The following is a 19,360-nucleotide window of genomic DNA, read 5'->3' on the forward strand; positions in this document are numbered from 1 at the left end:
CATTTTTAGTTTTACATCACGTAAAGCTTATCAAACATACCTGGAATGTTGCTTTGATTCTTTCATGCACATTTGAAAAACCCTTTAGTCTCCAGTGGCAACCATTCAGCTGTGCAAAACACCTGTCAGGTGGAGAAAGCGCCGCCTTCAAATCGCAGATTCTCCTCTGAGCTGCAGTTTCTAAGCAGCCCTACCCCACTTGGCATACAAAATGGCACTATGTGTGTCTGGGAAGTGCATAATGCTGTCCCTTTAAAAAGAATAATCTAAAACTACAGGTGTACCCTGGCAGTCTCCATCAACAACAAAAAACCTCAAAGTTGATATTTCATTCCTGAATGTCCTGGATTATATCAAAACTGTTCAAAATATAGCCGAGGCAAGAAAAGTACATGGAAAATGCACTGGTTGGTGTATCCTTAGGCGCCTTCAAGTATTAGATGCTGCTGTAAACATTTTCAATGCCATTAAAGTTTCTTTTTTTTTTATTTCTTTATTAAACAGCAAATTGAGACTAAATATTTCAGTGGCCGTTATCAGATGAATGCAAAAACATTCAAATAGACATCTGTATTGTTGTTAGTGTCTCTACAATTGAAACAGCAACTTAATTTTTAATACCTGGACATTCTGAAAAAAGAAAAAAAAAACTTTCATCTGTGTCTTTTTGCAAGTTTTCCACAGGAACAATCAAAGAAAACCTTCAGTTGTCACATTAAAACATGCAATATAGTGTCAGGAATCCATGAACTCTGCAAATACCAGGGTGACTTCATTAGTCAGATTACAGGGCAAAATCTTTAGCATGACACAAATATATCATGAAGAATTACATTAATGAAATGAGTTGTTTAAGAGATCTTTAAATAATTTAGGACTCGAACTTTAAAGTTGAAATTGTTTAATAAGGAATCAAAAACCAAAGGTTTTGCAAGAGTTTACGGAAAAAGGTACAACGCATCCTCGATGTTGACATTTCTTCATATTGCTTTTAATCAAAGGCACCAATATGACTTATCGAAACTCCTTCACAGCAAATTCATTCCAAGCTGACATTAAAATTAGTGCAGCAGCCACAAATCAAGCGACCTCTTTAGTACATCTTCTCTGAACTGTAGAGCATTAGGATTCGGCTGAATTAGGACATTATTAGTATCAATTCTCATTGCTTCATTTCAGAAGTGTCTTTTATTTTAAAGCACAAGAGAGAGAGAGAGAGAGAAAAAAAAGCTTATTTGATGCAACTCCTCCAAACCCTACAAAGCCTGTCTCTCGGTCAAAAGGTGGCGACTCTCCTCGCTAGAGGGGAAGAGCGCCTCCCTCAGGCGAACCATGTGACCTGCAGCACCAGAATTGGCACAGGCATCCTCAACCAGCGACCTTCGGATGGGTCTGTAGACCTTGTGACGTCTTAAAAAAAGAAAAAAAAAAAGAAAGATTTTAGAGGGTCATAATTCTTTGTTTTATTTGCACAAGAAAACATCCTTGTCATCTGTTGTGAATGGGTCATTAATTCACAGGATTCAAAATGATGCACACTCACCGGTAGACCATGTAGGCAACGATCGCGAAGACTCCCACCAGCACGGCGCTTGAAGTCAGAACCACCTGGGCGGTGTTTGAAGTTTTAGGCGCTGGGATGAATAATAGGGACAATTTTTTTTTATTATTATTATTAAATAATTAAAATTTCTGAGGAGGGCATTATGTTTCCAGAGCACTTTTCCAACCAACCGGGTGCGTCTTGAGACTTGCTGATGGTGATGGTGGTGCTGGCGAGTGCCATGCTGCTGGAGTTCTCCAGGGTGATGTTCACGCAGTAGGTGCCCGGTTCCAGGAACCTTCGCCGCAGGCGCACTTCACACTCGGATGAAGGCGGCACGTCGTCGCACATGATGTTGCGCACCTGAGAGCAGCTGGGGTCTGACACGATGGTGCAGGCTGAAGTGGGGATGCTGCGAAAGAGCGATGGAGATAACTGGGTAAAATCCAGATTTTATGTTATTGAATAAACTGGAAATGAAGATTGGATGTGTCTTCACCACATTGTTCAAGTCAAGATGCTGGGGTGTTTCACTCCCTCCAATCCAAACCTTTACTAGAATCCCAAATAGGTTTGGTTTTCCTGTCCCGCTTATTGCTCTTACAACTTGGATTCTCTTACAACTCAGTCTTTTTTAAAATACTATATTTCCTTAGCATTCTTGTATTTAAGGACTCTTTAGTTTCCATCTAAATGTGATCTCAAAATCAAATGGAGTGTTGAAACATTTCCTAATATTAAGATTTAAATAAATTGTATGTATTTTAAGTTAAAAAAAAAAAAAAGAAGAAAAAATGTTCACCTTCCCAGACATTTCACCCTGAAGCTGACGTCGGTGTTGGTCACCCTGGCAGCCGACACGTCCAAGATGCGACTGTTTAGCCGGTTCCTCAGTGGGGGCTTTGGCTCTGCGTAGAACACAAGTAGCGAGACGACACGCTTGAGAGAAGCTGGAGCTAACGCAGTTATCAAAGGACAAAGGAGATGCTGCTAGATTTACTGTTAAAAAGAAGAAATGAAATCGTTAGATATTCTGCTCAGCCTACCGACTATAGTGATGTTGCCCGAGAAGGTTCCGTAGGCGTATCGGAAACACTCGTTGGCGTTGAGACCCCTGCTACGGAGCCAAGGCAGGGTGGTGGGGTTGGATTCTGTGGCGACCGTGGACAGGAGGGGCTCTGTGGTGGGCAACCCCGTCGTCGCCGTCGTCACGGCAGATAAAGTGGAGGAGTTAACGGGCTGGCTGGTTCTGGGTGGTGCTGAAACAGAGACGAGACGAGGGACAGTTAAAGGCATTCGAGATGGTTCTTTTCATGAACAAACTGTACCTCCCGTCCACAAGCAAACTCACCCAACGTCGTCTTGATCTTCGTTGTGACAGCATGTGTAGCCGGAGGAGTTGTGGGGGCCGCTGACGGAGAAGACCCATAAGAACAGTTTTTAGAGTCATGATTTTATGGAAAAGTAGCTGAATCGTTTAATTCAAAGCTATTCTTATGAATATTAAGGAAATGGGTGCAAACCCTCAGCGTTTTAGAAAAGCTATGAAAATAAAACATCTTGCTCGTCACTCTGTCATTTTGCAAATAAAAATAATTTTCGTAATCCACACTGAGCTAAACAGAAAACAGTCGGATTTAGGCTCGGTAAGGTGATAAGTTTATAGAAATTGTTGAAAATTAGGTTAATGTTTAGAAAAATTAATGACATGCAAGGTGGAACTAATCAGAAATCTCATGCAGATGCAGTGTATGTCCGTTGGTTGTTGCTGTTTCTCAGTCTTTACTCTGCTAAGCCAATTGATAACAGGTGGTTGGTACAGATTGTTTCTGTTTTTGCCTGTTTTGTCACATTGATATGATTCAGATAATCAAACACAATCCAACACCAAACACCTGGGCAGTGTTGGAAGTTTTGGGTGCTGCAAAAAGTTTGGTTCTGCCAATGGGGTCAATCAACTTCAACACATTTAGCAAGAGCTTACATCGCACAAGAAAAGTCATGTTTTTGCATTATCATCAGAATATCATTTCTGTTCTGTTGCTTCATCGAGGTTTAGTTTGTGTGGCCGCAAACTTGTGTGATGTTGGCAGGACTCCTGTTCAGATCCGATTAGTTTGGTTACTGCCAAGAGCCATTCATTAATAGGCTGTGAATAAACCCCTTTCTTAACATTAACGGCCAGAACTAAGCTTTTCTGGAAGCTTTGCGACTTCTCCATGCCAAAAAACATCATGCCGTTTGACCAGGACGCTTTTACAAGCTGTCTCGGTCGAGTACCTGTGAGAGGTGGTGATGTGGGGCGCCTCGGAGTCGGAGTGGCAGAGGTGGGTGGACACTCGACAGGAAACGCGGCCTCCACCACCAGCTTCACATTCATCCTTCCCAGCGTGCTGTAGGTGTGCGTGGTCACCTCGCGGTGTGTCACGACCTGGTTTCCGTCTCTGAAGTCCCAGATGTAATCCACTGAAGCGGCTGTCTTTAGGTAACCACTGGGGTCGTGAAGCTGGACCTTGAAGACAATCTCCTCTCCACGGATGAAAACACTGGCAGACTTGTTGACTACGGACTTCTGGGAAATGTCGACGGCCAGTGGGATCTTATCTGAGGGCATGCGGGAAGTAGCTATTATTATTTTAAAACCTTTCAGGTTGTGTTTTGTTTGACACTTGAACATGTAAATATGCCTCCACCTGTGACTAAGAAGACGGTGTTATCACTGGTCAAGGGGCTGTACTTCCTGCGCTCACGCTTCCTGTACACCATAACCTCCATGACTTCTCCCCCCAGCGGGATATTAGTGGTATTGATGGTCACACTGGAAGAAGAGCCATCGCATGTTTCGTAGTACTGGCCTAGAAAGCAGAGACGAAACATGGAGGAGGCTCGTACGAAAGGATGTTTGTTGTTCTGCTTGTTGCCGTTTGTCGTATCTGTCTCACCCATTGTGTGCCACACGTAGATGTAACTCTTGCGTCTCCAGTCGTTGCTCTGGGGGAAGGGCTTCCCATCAGGGAACACGTTGCATTTTGTCGGGTCTGTGCACTTCCCGAAGCCATAGTCATCCAACCAAGAAGTCCAGTTATAGACGTAGCCTGAGCGAAGCTGTCCGTTGGCTGTCCAAATGCAAAGAAGGGGATGTCTTGTTAAAAAAAATAATAATTAGATTTGTGGAACTCTACTAATGAGTGACTGTCAGTGTACAATGAGGTAACTGAAATAAGATTTATTCAAAAGGTTAAAACTACCGTGTTCAGTTTGTTGAGCGAATTCAGTCGGTACGCATTTAATGAAATTGACTTTTCATTTTATGAGGAGGCAAACCCTTATTTCTGTGTTTATTTACTCTTATCACATTTGNGTAGATTTGTATTAATCTTTAGTTAAATCCTGGTGCTGTTTAAATAAGCCCATCTGTTGAACACAAAATTTGTGCCATAAATCTATTTCTAACTTTTTAATAAAGCCCCCAATATATATTCCGTTGCCCTCATCTTGCTGTAATGTATGTCAAATACATTAGTTCGCTTTTACATCTGACAGTAATCCTAAAGAACTGCAACTCTCTCAAATTACATGGTCTGACACCAAATTAAAGGTTCCTACCTTTTTATGCAAGAATTGTTTCAAACACAAAAGTGCCACCTAGAGGTAAAACTAAGGTAATATACAAAATACCAAAATTTGTGGCATCAATTAAAAAGAAAGTTCAGGTTAACTCCTGAACAAACTGATTTTAATGCATTTGTGCACACCACCTCTTTATTAATGCTTAAATATGTAATGTATTGTTCTTTGTATTAAAAGAGGAAATGTTTGAATTGTATACCGTTCTGTTTTATCCTCCATTTTACTTCCTATAAAGTTTGTTTTCTGTATGATATGAGCGTGTTTGTGCCCAGTTTTGAAACTACTGACTTTAAAAAGGCAGAAAAGAGCCAAAAGTTCTGCTTTAGTAAGTAAAATGCTTAATTCCTTATCGGCGTATCTGTTGAACTCGACTGCTATGGCAGCACTTTCAGATCCTGAAACATCATGTGAAGATGACTTAATATTTCATCTTGATACTTGTAGTGCTTCAGGACAAACTGTAATGTTTGGATTAATGAACAAATTCAGTGGACTTTTTCTTTTCTTTTAACGATTACTGAAAAAGTAATCGTTTTTCAGTAATCCTTAAGGTATTTTTTATTTTACCTTAAGTATTTTTTATTGCCGGTAGGATGAATATGCATTACGTGAATTGTAGGAAATCTTACGAGTCGAGGTTCATTTTATGCGCCTGGTTTTTGAAAACTTTTGTAGAAGTTGCTCAGATTTTTTTTATTTTTTGGGAGTACAGCTGTGTCAAAAATGAAAGGAGGATGCTTGACAAGTTCATTTGAATAGTCACCAGTTAATATACTACCATTTTATTTACAGCTCCAATCCAACCTCATTCCTGGCTTGAATCTGAACGCTTTGGGTTTGTTCCCCAGTGGAGCACCAGGCATGGGTCCCTCCATGGCCAACGTCTCGCCTCCTGGAGCTCACGGTGGATGCTCGTATGGCGTAAGTGACAAGTCTGCCGCCTATTAACACTTCCAACACTACAAAGCCAAGAACTGTTGACTCGGTTTTCTAAATTGTTGGGTGAGGCCTGTGAAGTCTGCAACTGAAACGAAAGCAGAAATCGGTCTTGAGCAACAGAGTTTCACGTTTCCTTTTTCCCCTCTAGTGCAGTCCTTATGGGGCTGAGGGGCCATTTTGGGCTTCTATGCTGTCGGCAAGCAGCCAGCCACTTGCTGTAAGTCACCCATCCCAAAGTGCTTTGCACGGCTTGTGGCTGCTCGCTGCGAGATTAGGGGTTTGGGTTTGCTGTAAAGTTCTCCTTCATTTCCCCATATATTGGGATTTAGGCAAACTCTCGAAATGCGCAGTGAGTGCGAGAAGGATGACAGACTCCAATATTAATGTGACCTTAGTGGTTTCTCTGATACGCTGTGTATATATACCAAAAGAGCTAAGCAGGCAAATGGTTTTTATAACCTCTACCAAACATCTGCATCTCTGAAAATATTGTCTTATTGCATAAACAGCAGAGTTCTACCAGGCATGAACAATCGACAGTGTCTACATTGCCTTGTAGAAAGTATTCACTCTTAAATTTTGTCACATTTTTGTGGTGACGTTACAACCACAAACGTCAGTGCATGATGTTTAGGTTTTATCTGTAAGATCAACACAAAGCACTTCATAATTGTGAAGTTGGAGAAAAAGGGTACGTTTTTTTTTTTATTTATTTAAATTTTAAGAACATAATTTTAACAGTCCTGATGCTGTTTAGAGGGACACGATGCAGTGCTTATGTCTTTCTTTGAACACTAGCTTTATTTGTGCCACTCTTCCACAAAGGCCAGATTTGTGGAGTGTGCAGGTCATAGTTGTCTTTAAAGCATTCTCCCACCATGTGCACTAATTTTAACAAATGCACACTGCAATTTTAAGACTTGTCAAAGTTTGAAAACCATGTTTTGTTTTTTTATTTTATTTTTATTTTTAAAACTCTGTATTGGCCCACCAAACAAAATCCACATAAATGCTTTGAAGCTTGTGGTTGTAGCAAAGATGTGAACATTCAAGAATAATTATATATTATAATTAAATGAGTGAATGGCAAGCAACACATAAAAAACAACAAATGAGTGTTTATGCTGACCTTGTCTAGAGAACTCAATTTGGTTTTTGGTGAGTGTTGATTTCTAAACTATAGAGCCTCTTTACGTTACTAAATCAAAGCTTTTCATGGAGTGCAATTAAACGAGACTTTTCGGTGTTCCCTTTTCTTTACATATTCAAGTTTTCACCAACATGTTTCTACATCATGCTGTTCATCTTGGACTAATCACATCCCTACATGTTTTTACACTGATCTGATCCAACAGTTTAGAGATTAATAATAGAAATTGTACCTTTTGTCTCTCTTCTAGATAGAAGCTACTCCTTTTCAGCTACTAATTTCAAGTGTCTACATTCAACTCTTACAGAATAGTGCAGCTTCTGCTTGATCCCTTATCTGCCTTGGCACATCGGTGGCTGGAGCTGTAGCGTCGGTCCCATTTGAGTCTTCCAGTCACATTTGTAACCTTTTGTTTCGCTCAGCAGGGCCAGCCGGAGTCTGAGACAGTTCACCTGTTCATTCCTGCGCTTGCTGTGGGAGCCATCATTGGGAAACAGGGCCAACACATCAAACAGCTGTCACACTTTGCAGGAGCCTCAATCAAGGTGAGGAGAAACGTTGTGTTGATAGGAGGTAGACGTCTGGGTGTAGGCTGCCGTTAATGCTGCGTTTTACCTGTTTTCAGATCGCTCCAGCAGAAGGAATGGATGCCAAGCAGAGAATGGTCATCATCGTCGGGCCACCAGAAGCTCAGTTTAAGGTGCAGAACCTTGAGACTTGATTTAAAAGTTTGGAAGTTGTATCTCTCACATGAGTTAGAAGGTTGTCCTATTTGACGTTGCTCGGTTGGAAAGAGCAAATGTTAAAATTGGTTAAAAGTTAGTTTTATTTAATCTCTACTTGAACCTTTCTGTCTTCAGGCTCAGTGTCGCATCTTTGGCAAGCTTAAAGAGGAGAACTTTTTTGGGCCGAAAGAAGAGGTGAAGCTGGAAGCGCACATCAAGGTTCCCTCTTTTGCTGCTGGACGCGTCATTGGGAAAGGTGGAAAAACGGTAAATATAGCTTCATAGATGGATGCTCCCGGATGTTGGGCTTGGTTGGGGGAGGGGGGGATCTGAATTGTGCACCAGTAATAATATAATATGTGACTGCAGGTGAATGAGCTGCAGAACTTGACCTGTGCAGAAGTGGTGGTTCCCAGGGACCAGACCCCTGACGAGAACGACCAGGTCATAGTGAAGATCAGTGGACACTTCTTTGCATGCCAGGTGGGTCAAGGAAATCATAGATGTACAAGGCAACAGTTTTCAAGATGTGTAAACATTTCACTGTAAAAAAAAATAAATAAATAAATAAAAAAACCTGTGACCAATTACACGAATGTCTAAAAATACAAAACCAAAACTCTGACATTAAGTTTATTCATTCGACTTAATCTTCATTTAAACTATATTTCTCCTCTGGAGTAGTTGAAGTCGCAGCAAAACTTGGTATTAAGTGAATCTGATTACATGCATGCAGTTGTTGGACAAAAACTGTTAAAAGTGAAAGATATAACTTCTACAGCAGTGTCTTTCAAAAGAAAAAGCAATAAATTTGCATTCATTTGCTTTTCTAAAGGAGTTTTTTTTAATTTTACATTGTTGTAACTGAAAGATCTCTTGGGGGCATGTTCATGTCAGTTATCTGAAAAATAAATAAATAAAATGCAGTAAAGTAATTTCAACATTTTTTTTGTTTTGTTTTCCCCCTTGATGGTCCACCATCTTCCTGAAGACAAAAGCAAGTACAGAACAACTAAATGTGTGCAAAAATAATAAAAACAAGCCAACCGTACATATTTGCAGCAAATTTAACAAAACATTCAGTGGGGGAACTTGTAGTCTCAGCCATATTTACAAATGAATCCTAAAATTCCAACAATGTGTTTTGAGGACACTAATGTTCTTCTATCTGGTTTAGTTGGCCCAGAGGAAGATTCAGGAGATCCTGACTCAGGTGAGGAGGCAGCAGCATCAACAGCAGCAGCAGCCCAAGTCTCCATCGGGCGGCCAGCCTCCGACGCCACGCAGGAAGTGAAGCTCCAGCAAACTCTAGAAGAACGGTGACTGGATCCGTCGTGAAACTCGAAAGATGAAGAGATGCAGAAAAGCTCATAGGGGGAAAAGAAAAATGACAGTGGATCCTAATGCACATCTCAGGGGTCAAGGTCATCGGAACCAAACATCCACCCCTCCCTGAACAACTTGATGACTTTAAAGTGAGGGTGACGACACCGTACACCTCTTAAGCTCCACCCACTTCACGTCTCTGCGTCTGCTGTGAGAATGTACTTTAGAGGGCTTTCGCCAACATCACCTGCCCTCCGTTCAACCCCTTCCTTTACCCCCTCCTTGGGTGTAGTTTGTTTTTTATTTGGTTCTTTTTACACTAAAACTATGAGGAAGAAATACAGACCCCCCCCCTTCCCTACACCCCTTTTTTTATCACCCCCTATGGTGTGGTACCTTAAAGATGTTTAGGTTGTTTAGTTTTTCTTAATTGGTTAAAGCTTTCTCACGAGTTTTTCCGTGGAAAGAGAAAAGGCATTGCTTGGTCCTGGTCGGACCAACAGAGGTTTAGTTGGGGGGAGGGTTGGCTCTGGCCAGGTGGGCCACATTTAGGGGAAAAAATTCTTGTTTTAGGACAGGACCCCTGTGAGGGTCGGTTATATATCAGGCGTCCTGCCCTCGGAATGAAAGTGGCATTTTTTTAAAGAAAAATTCGGATGCATTTTATAGATAGACCTATATAAATAGATCAATATATAAATATAAATACATATATATATATATATTTAGTAGAGCGGGCATCGCTGCGACTGACACCTTTGGAGAAAAGGGTGCCGAGCTGCTGCCCTGAAAAACCAATTTATGCATTTTGTTTAACTACCTCAGGATCTAGTACCTCAGAAGAGAAAAAAAATGATTATATGGAGAAAAAAAAAGTTCCTTTCTTTTTATTTTGCTTTTGTGGTATTTTGTATACTTTATAAAGCTGATAGTCTTTGAACATTTTTATTTTTTTAAGAAAATTTAAAATTTCCGGGTCAGCTGCCAACTGACCTTGCCTTCAACTCTGGTGCTTTAGGCGGCATTGTACATGTGGATGTGTGAACAAAGATGACTCTGTACATAAAATTTATTTGTACATAGCAGCCTTGCAGCAAGAGTTGGCGCCCCCTCACCCCCTCAGCTGGCGGCTGACGGAGAAGTATATAGAGAAAAAAATTGCCTCAGTTTTTTTCCCCCTTGACGGTCCACCATCTTCTTGAAGACAAAAGCAAGTACAGAACAACTAAACGCATGCAAATACAAAAAAAAAAAAGCCAACCATACATATTTGCAGCAATGCCATTTATTTTGGGGTTTCGCTGGTAGTTTTAATGTCAAATTCTTTTTGCCTTCTTATTGAGGGCTGCGGTCAGGATGCTGCAGCTCAAACTGTGATGGGTCCTCCCTGTAGCTGTTGTCGGAGCATCTGTATTTTTTATTTTTTACTTCCCTCTCTTGGTCTGTTTCATTTCTGGGTCATCCGGCGCCGTATTGCTAAACGCTATCCTGGTAAGGTTCAAACTCTGCCATAGTGACGTGGCCATCAAGTCATTAATTTTCTTTTCATGGTGAGTCGGGGGAGTGGCACAGATGGATGCATTTTTACGTTTTGGGCTTGGAGAAAGTGAGCTGTCCTTTTTTGCAACTTGATTAGATAAATTTTTTTTTTTTGGTTGCTCATCCAGGGGAAAACAAGTTAAATGACGCATAATTGTGAATGAGCCCCCCCACCCCACTCGGACAGGAAGCAAAAATCCTAAACGGTAATTTTATTTCCTTTTTGTTTCCGTGCCGAATGTAAATATATATTGTGGTAAAGTGCTAGAGTGTATCCATGCTTCCACAGTAGAACGCAGTCTACCTCAGCTGAGGGGGGTGAGGGGTGGGGGAGGGAGTTGCTGTGGCACTGGACGCCTCACCCCGCCCCCACTGAGCGCCAGCGCGCACCAATACCTCAGTACCCCGAACACTTGTTTCTACCTGGGTGCGCCCTTCTGACGTCACGCTTAACCGAGGGGCACAAGTGATGCTTAAAATGATCCTCCTGATACCCACCCTCCCCTCATCCAGTTTGTTTTTGATCTACCTCTTTAGACACATATTTGAATTGGAGGCATTCTACCATTTGTTAGGCCCCGCCCCCATCACCCATCCCTTCCCACACACCCACACACAAACTTTTGTGCACCTCCCCAGAAAAGAAACAAAAATTTAAACTAATGAACTCTGTAGAATTGAGAATAATGGAAAGTGATAGAAATGTTTTCTTTTGATCAGTGTTTATATATACTCCTTTTTGGCTTTGAGATCCTCAATGATTATTCCTTACTGCTTTCTGTTTTTGGTGGTGTGGCTTACATGTATTCAAACTTTTTTTCTTTCTTTCTGGAAAATAAATCAAATCTTTTGATTTTTGCTTTCAGTCTAATGCAAAATAGGACCTGTTTTTGTTTTATTTCCTCTTTCAGATTTATAAGACTTAAAGACAAGAAAATGCAAGTCTGTTTTGTCTTTCACAAGATGCTACACTCGCTGATTTGATGGCATTTTTCGGTTAGCGTTTCTTGGTTGTGTAATGTGGAACATTTTTTTTTTGGTATGGGACAAATTAGAGGGACTGAATCTGTTTATGGAAAAGTGATCGACCTTCAGCATGATGTTCTCTCCTCCCCCTCTCTGCAACCATACTTGTGCCCCGTCACCTCCCCACAACCACACAGCTCCACTTGTCAAATGCCTCTAAATAAAAAAAAATAATAAAAAAAAAATAAAGTTCTTTTTTTTTTTGTTTTAATATTGATGACAGAAGTGGGTCCTTTGTTTTATGCACGTCGTTTCCTTGAGGTCTGCACAATTCAACTTTTAAATGATTATCCATTGCTTTTGCCATAAAACTTGCCAAGTTCCATTTTATTTGGCAGAATACAATTCAAGAAACCAACATTTCTTTAATGTCATTCTCGACTCATTTAAAAATCTGCCAAATGAAATTCAGATGTGCTTTATTTTTTTTTTCTAAATGTAGCACATGACAAGGGATTTTTTTTTTCTTTTGCTTCATGGAAAATCTTGTACAAGTAAAAATTACATACTAAAATGAGCCACATTCGTAAAGAAAATGCAATCGAGTTCAAACGGTGAAGGTTTTATTTTTGGCATTGGAGGCAATCACAGTGCAGAAATGTTGAGATTCTCCAACCTGCATCTATCACATATTACCACTCTGTCTGAGCTTTTACCTTCGACGTCTTTACTTTTCCTCCCAAAAATCCACAAATTTGTTTCAGGGTTTCTCTAGAATTTGAGATTGGAGGGAAAGGAAAAGCCTCCCCTTCAGTCCTTGCCACAAAACCTCATTGGATCAACTTGGTTGCGTTGCTCATGCCAGATGAGGCATGAAGATTCTGGCCGTTCTGGTTCCATATGGTTCTCCATGTTGAATTAAGTTGATTTCTTGTGTGTTCAAACTTCAGTAATACAATTTGATTAAATACCAAGGGCAGAGTAAGCTGTTTGGCATCGAGCGAGGACAAATTTGGCAAGTTTTCCAACACAGCCCACACTTGCATTTCCTTATTGTGGCACCATTTAAGAGAATAAATAGGCTTTTCAGTGGCGTAAGACATATTGCCAAAGAGCTTTTTCACAACGAAATAAAGCAAATCCAGATTTCTCTTTGTGGATGTCCACTAGTGTTTTACTGTTTCAATTAAATTCCATCTTCAAAGGTGTTTAACTGATTCTTGGCAGCAATGTTGCTGGACTGACGTGTAAAATTGGACTCATAAGAGTACCATGCATTCATTTGCAGTCCTGTCTTTGTCACTGGCATCATTTTAGTTTAAAAAAAATAAATAAATAAAAAATCCTGTGGATTTCCAAACTGTAGAAGGCTGTGATGGAAAACTAAAGAGTCTGAGTGGAGATTATGTGCAGAAACCAACCAGGAATAAAAAAACCAGTTGGTGGTTCTGAAGATGATGATCACCATTAGGTTGAAATACTTGCCTATTTTATTACCCAGCTGTGTTTTATTGGCTCGTTTGGGGGAGGGCGTGAGAAGAAAAAAAAAAAACACTTCACATAGTATCATCTTGAAAGTCATTGACTTGGATTCCTTTTTCACATCTGGATGGAGTGGGGTAGCAGTGCGTGGAGAAAATGTTTACTGCAGAATGCTCCGACAATCAAATCGACTCATTTTTAGTTTTACATCACGTAAAGCTTATCAAACATACCTGGAATGTTGCTTTGATTCTTTCATGCACATTTGAAAAACCCTTTAGTCTCCAGTGGCAACCATTCAGCTGTGCAAAACACCTGTCAGGTGGAGAAAGCGCCGCCTTCAAATCGCAGATTCTCCTCTGAGCTGCAGTTTCTAAGCAGCCCTACCCCACTTGGCATACAAAATGGCACTATGTGTGTCTGGGAAGTGCATAATGCTGTCCCTTTAAAAAGAATAATCTAAAACTACAGGTGTACCCTGGCAGTCTCCATCAACAACAAAAAACCTCAAAGTTGATATTTCATTCCTGAATGTCCTGGATTATATCAAAACTGTTCAAAATATAGCCGAGGCAAGAAAAGTACATGGAAAATGCACTGGTTGGTGTATCCTTAGGCGCCTTCAAGTATTAGATGCTGCTGTAAACATTTTCAATGCCATTAAAGTTTCTTTTTTTTTTATTTCTTTATTAAACAGCAAATTGAGACTAAATATTTCAGTGGCCGTTATCAGATGAATGCAAAAACATTCAAATAGACATCTGTATTGTTGTTAGTGTCTCTACAATTGAAACAGCAACTTAATTTTTAATACCTGGACATTCTGAAAAAAGAAAAAAAAAACTTTCATCTGTGTCTTTTTGCAAGTTTTCCACAGGAACAATCAAAGAAAACCTTCAGTTGTCACATTAAAACATGCAATATAGTGTCAGGAATCCATGAACTCTGCAAATACCAGGGTGACTTCATTAGTCAGATTACAGGGCAAAATCTTTAGCATGACACAAATATATCATGAAGAATTACATTAATGAAATGAGTTGTTTAAGAGATCTTTAAATAATTTAGGACTCGAACTTTAAAGTTGAAATTGTTTAATAAGGAATCAAAAACCAAAGGTTTTGCAAGAGTTTACGGAAAAAGGTACAACGCATCCTCGATGTTGACATTTCTTCATATTGCTTTTAATCAAAGGCACCAATATGACTTATCGAAACTCCTTCACAGCAAATTCATTCCAAGCTGACATTAAAATTAGTGCAGCAGCCACAAATCAAGCGACCTCTTTAGTACATCTTCTCTGAACTGTAGAGCATTAGGATTCGGCTGAATTAGGACATTATTAGTATCAATTCTCATTGCTTCATTTCAGAAGTGTCTTTTATTTTAAAGCACAAGAGAGAGAGAGAGAGAGAAAAAAAAGCTTATTTGATGCAACTCCTCCAAACCCTACAAAGCCTGTCTCTCGGTCAAAAGGTGGCGACTCTCCTCGCTAGAGGGGAAGAGCGCCTCCCTCAGGCGAACCATGTGACCTGCAGCACCAGAATTGGCACAGGCATCCTCAACCAGCGACCTTCGGATGGGTCTGTAGACCTTGTGACGTCTTAAAAAAAGAAAAAAAAAAAGAAAGATTTTAGAGGGTCATAATTCTTTGTTTTATTTGCACAAGAAAACATCCTTGTCATCTGTTGTGAATGGGTCATTAATTCACAGGATTCAAAATGATGCACACTCACCGGTAGACCATGTAGGCAACGATCGCGAAGACTCCCACCAGCACGGCGCTTGAAGTCAGAACCACCTGGGCGGTGTTTGAAGTTTTAGGCGCTGGGATGAATAATAGGGACAATTTTTTTTTATTATTATTATTAAATAATTAAAATTTCTGAGGAGGGCATTATGTTTCCAGAGCACTTTTCCAACCAACCGGGTGCGTCTTGAGACTTGCTGATGGTGATGGTGGTGCTGGCGAGTGCCATGCTGCTGGAGTTCTCCAGGGTGATGTTCACGCAGTAGGTGCCCGGTTCCAGGAACCTTCGCCGCAGGCGCACTTCACACTCGGATGAAGGCGGCACGTCGTCGCACATGATGTTGCGCACCTGAGAGCAGCTGGGGTCTGACACGATGGTGCAGGCTGAAGTGGGGATGCTGCGAAAGAGCGATGGAGATAACTGGGTAAAATCCAGATTTTATGTTATTGAATAAACTGGAAATGAAGATTGGATGTGTCTTCACCACATTGTTCAAGTCAAGATGCTGGGGTGTTTCACTCCCTCCAATCCAAACCTTTACTAGAATCCCAAATAGGTTTGGTTTTCCTGTCCCGCTTATTGCTCTTACAACTTGGATTCTCTTACAACTCAGTCTTTTTTAAAATACTATATTTCCTTAGCATTCTTGTATTTAAGGACTCTTTAGTTTCCATCTAAATGTGATCTCAAAATCAAATGGAGTGTTGAAACATTTCCTAATATTAAGATTTAAATAAATTGTATGTATTTTAAGTTAAAAAAAAAAAAAAGAAGAAAAAATGTTCACCTTCCCAGACATTTCACCCTGAAGCTGACGTCGGTGTTGGTCACCCTGGCAGCCGACACGTCCAAGATGCGACTGTTTAGCCGGTTCCTCAGTGGGGGCTTTGGCTCTGCGTAGAACACAAGTAGCGAGACGACACGCTTGAGAGAAGCTGGAGCTAACGCAGTTATCAAAGGACAAAGGAGATGCTGCTAGATTTACTGTTAAAAAGAAGAAATGAAATCGTTAGATATTCTGCTCAGCCTACCGACTATAGTGATGTTGCCCGAGAAGGTTCCGTAGGCGTATCGGAAACACTCGTTGGCGTTGAGACCCCTGCTACGGAGCCAAGGCAGGGTGGTGGGGTTGGATTCTGTGGCGACCGTGGACAGGAGGGGCTCTGTGGTGGGCAACCCCGTCGTCGCCGTCGTCACGGCAGATAAAGTGGAGGAGTTAACGGGCTGGCTGGTTCTGGGTGGTGCTGAAACAGAGACGAGACGAGGGACAGTTAAAGGCATTCGAGATGGTTCTTTTCATGAACAAACTGTACCTCCCGTCCACAAGCAAACTCACCCAACGTCGTCTTGATCTTCGTTGTGACAGCATGTGTAGCCGGAGGAGTTGTGGGGGCCGCTGACGGAGAAGACCCATAAGAACAGTTTTTAGAGTCATGATTTTATGGAAAAGTAGCTGAATCGTTTAATTCAAAGCTATTCTTATGAATATTAAGGAAATGGGTGCAAACCCTCAGCGTTTTAGAAAAGCTATGAAAATAAAACATCTTGCTCGTCACTCTGTCATTTTGCAAATAAAAATAATTTTCGTATTCCACACTGAGCTAAACAGAAAACAGTCGGATTTAGGCTCGGTAAGGTGATAAGTTTATAGAAATTGTTGAAAATTAGGTTAATGTTTAGAAAAATTAATGACATGCAAGGTGGAACTAATCAGAAATCTCATGCAGATGCAGTGTATGTCCGTTGGTTGTTGCTGTTTCTCAGTCTTTACTAAGCCAATTGATAACAGGTGGTTGGTACAGATTGTTTCTGTTTTTGCCTGTTTTGTCACATTGATATGACTCAGATAATCAAACACAATCCAACACCAAACACCTGGGCAGTGTTGGAAGTTTTGGGTGCTGCAAAAAGTTTGGTTCTGCCAATGGGGTCAATCAACTTCAACACATTTAGCAAGAGCTTACATCGCACAAGAAAAGTCATGTTTTTGCATTATCATCAGAATATCATTTCTGTTCTGTTGCTTCATCGAGGTTTAGTTCGTGTGGCCGCAAACTTGTGTGATGTTGGCAGGACTCCTGTTCAGATCCGATTAGTTTGGTTACTGCCAAGAGCCATTCATTAATAGGCTGTGAATAAACCCCTTTCTTAACATTAGTGACCAGAACTAAGCTTTTCTGGAAGCTTTGCGACTTCTCCATGCCAAAAAACATCATGCCGTTTGACCAGGACGCTTTTACAAGCTGTCTCGGTCGAGTACCTGTGAGAGGTGGTGATGTGGGGCGCCTCGGAGTCGGAGTGGCAGAGGTGGGTGGACACTCGACAGGAAACGCGGCCTCCACCACCAGCTTCACATTCATCCTTCCCAGCGTGCTGTAGGTGTGCGTGGTCACCTCGCGGTGTGTCACGACCTGGTTTCCGTCTCTGAAGTCCCAGATGTAATCCACTGAAGCGGCTGTCTTTAGGTAACCACTGGGGTCGTGAAGCTGGACCTTGAAGACAATCTCCTCTCCACGGATGAAAACACTGGCAGACTTGTTGACTACGGACTTCTGGGAAATGTCGACGGCCAGTGGGATCTTATCTGAGGGCATGCGGGAAGTAGCTATTATTATTTTAAAACCTTTCAGGTTGTGTTTTGTTTGACACTTGAACATGTAAATATGCCTCCACCTGTGACTAAGAAGACGGTGTTATCACTGGTCAAGGGGCTGTACTTCCTGCGCTCACGCTTCCTGTACACCATAACCTCCATGACTTCTCCCCCCAGCGGGATATTAGTGGTATTGATGGTCACACTGGAAGAAGAGCCATCGCATGTTTCGTAGTACTGGCCTAGAAAGCAGAGACGAAACATGGAGGAGGCTCGTACGAAAGGATGTTTGTTGTTCTGCTTGTTGCCGTTTGTCGTATCTGTCTCACCCATTGTGTGCCACACGTAGATGTAACTCTTGCGTCTCCAGTCGTTGCTCTGGGGGAAGGGCTTCCCATCAGGGAACACGTTGCATTTTGTCGGGTCTGTGCACTTCCCGAAGCCATAGTCATCCAACCAAGAAGTCCAGTTATAGACGTAGCCTGAGCGAAGCTGTCCGTTGGCTGTCCAAATGCAAAGAAGGGGATGTCTTGTTAAAAAAAATAATAATTAGATTTGTGGAACTCTACTAATGAGTGACTGTCAGTGTACAATGAGGTAACTGAAATAAGATTTATTCAAAAGGTTAAAACTACCGTGTTCAGTTTGTTGAGCGAATTCAGTCGGTACGCATTTAATGAAATTGACTTTTCATTTTATGAGGAGGCAAACCCTTATTTCTGTGTTTATTTACTCTTATCACATTTGTTTTGTTGTTATTGGTTTAAAAAAAAAAACAGACATCACAGCTTAACAGTTTTCCAGACTGATCATTTTTCTATGTCTCGGAGGTGTGATGTGCCATTTGTGCCCTAGCTTGACTTTCTGGTAGCACCTGAGGCCTCCAGCTCCGTACCGTCCTCGCAGTGCTCGTCCCAGACAAGGTCCCCGTTTGCGTCTTCCTTCTGGCATGGAGGATACTCCAGCTTAGCAGTAAAGGTAATGCATGAGCCATTGAGAGCCGGGCTGTCGCTGGTCAGATGAACCTTCGGTTTGCCTGCAGAGAGGTGCAGGTTACTCTAGGGCCAGAAACGATCTGCAGACGATTTGAAGTTACAGTAGAAAAGACTTGTTCACCTCTGTGATGCATGAGCTCTCTTGGGTTTGAGCTTAATGGAGGGTAGAGGTAATCGTCCCATGGATTGGTGTCAGGCTCCCATCCAGGGATTGCTGGAATTGGAAACGGGAACTTGCCAGCTAATGAATGCTTGTGGGGGAAAACATCACTGTATGCTAGAGAAGGAGAAAAACACAAAGAGAACTGTATGAACAACTCAAGCAAGATTCATCGGCATCACTATCTCAAACCTCCATGTTGTGTCTTGTTGTTTTCTAATGTTCTCCAACAAACAGCTGGATTTAAACTGAATTTGAAAGACACAGAAGAGGACTCTAGTTACTAATCATGTGTCTTCTCAAGTGGATTTTATTTAGGGGCACACAAGTAAAGGAGGCTGGGAACAAATGCATGGTACACAAAACGCTCAATTCTTTTAAAATTGTTCAATCAAATAAAATCCTAAAAAAAATTGTATTGAAGCTCGTGGTTGAAATTTCACATGTTGTTCAAGTGAAATCTTGAATCTCTTTTTGAGAGAGTAAAGGGTAAAATCTTTTTGCTTTCTACAAAGAAGCAAAGTAAAAGCCAAAAGTAATCTTAAAAATATAATATATATA

At 41.2% G+C, this 19,360-nt stretch overlaps 3 protein-coding genes across 3 annotated transcripts; 1 reads left to right on the forward strand and 2 right to left on the reverse strand.

The window, feature by feature from the left end:
- Positions 1-884: 884 nt before the first annotated feature.
- Positions 885-4,687, reverse strand: LOC103145312 (protein QNR-71-like; the record flags this gene model as incomplete). Its single annotated transcript, XM_016676684.1, has 9 exons — positions 885-1,410; positions 1,544-1,634; positions 1,735-1,955; positions 2,346-2,451; positions 2,590-2,802; positions 2,895-2,954; positions 3,824-4,147; positions 4,237-4,398; positions 4,486-4,687. Coding segments are annotated over 9 exons (1,533 nt in total), but the record flags the coding sequence as incomplete, so codon positions are not given.
- Positions 4,688-5,969: 1,282 nt separating this feature from the next.
- On the forward strand, positions 5,970-10,817 carry LOC103145300 (insulin-like growth factor 2 mRNA-binding protein 3-B). Its single transcript, XM_007562675.2, has 7 exons — positions 5,970-6,094; positions 6,261-6,329; positions 7,688-7,807; positions 7,888-7,962; positions 8,123-8,254; positions 8,357-8,470; positions 9,165-10,817. The coding sequence occupies exons 1-7, from the start codon at positions 6,035-6,037 to the stop codon at positions 9,279-9,281; spliced, it is 687 nt and encodes a 228-aa protein (XP_007562737.1). The 5' UTR covers positions 5,970-6,034; the 3' UTR covers positions 9,282-10,817.
- A 3,560-nt stretch (positions 10,818-14,377) lies between these two features.
- On the reverse strand, positions 14,378-18,938 carry gpnmb (glycoprotein (transmembrane) nmb). Its single transcript, XM_007562676.2, has 11 exons — positions 18,761-18,938; positions 18,519-18,680; positions 17,974-18,147; positions 17,725-17,886; positions 17,312-17,635; positions 16,388-16,447; positions 16,083-16,295; positions 15,839-15,944; positions 15,228-15,448; positions 15,037-15,127; positions 14,378-14,903 (listed from the first exon to the last, which is right to left on the reverse strand). The coding sequence occupies exons 1-11, from the start codon at positions 18,771-18,773 to the stop codon at positions 14,750-14,752; spliced, it is 1,680 nt and encodes a 559-aa protein (XP_007562738.1). The 5' UTR covers positions 18,774-18,938; the 3' UTR covers positions 14,378-14,749.
- Between the last annotated feature and the right edge of the window lie 422 nt (positions 18,939-19,360).

The sequence above is a fragment of the Poecilia formosa genome, unplaced genomic scaffold, assembly GCF_000485575.1.
Source record: "Poecilia formosa unplaced genomic scaffold, Poecilia_formosa-5.1.2 Scaffold139, whole genome shotgun sequence".
Classification (NCBI taxonomy): Eukaryota; Metazoa; Chordata; class Actinopteri; order Cyprinodontiformes; family Poeciliidae; genus Poecilia; species Poecilia formosa.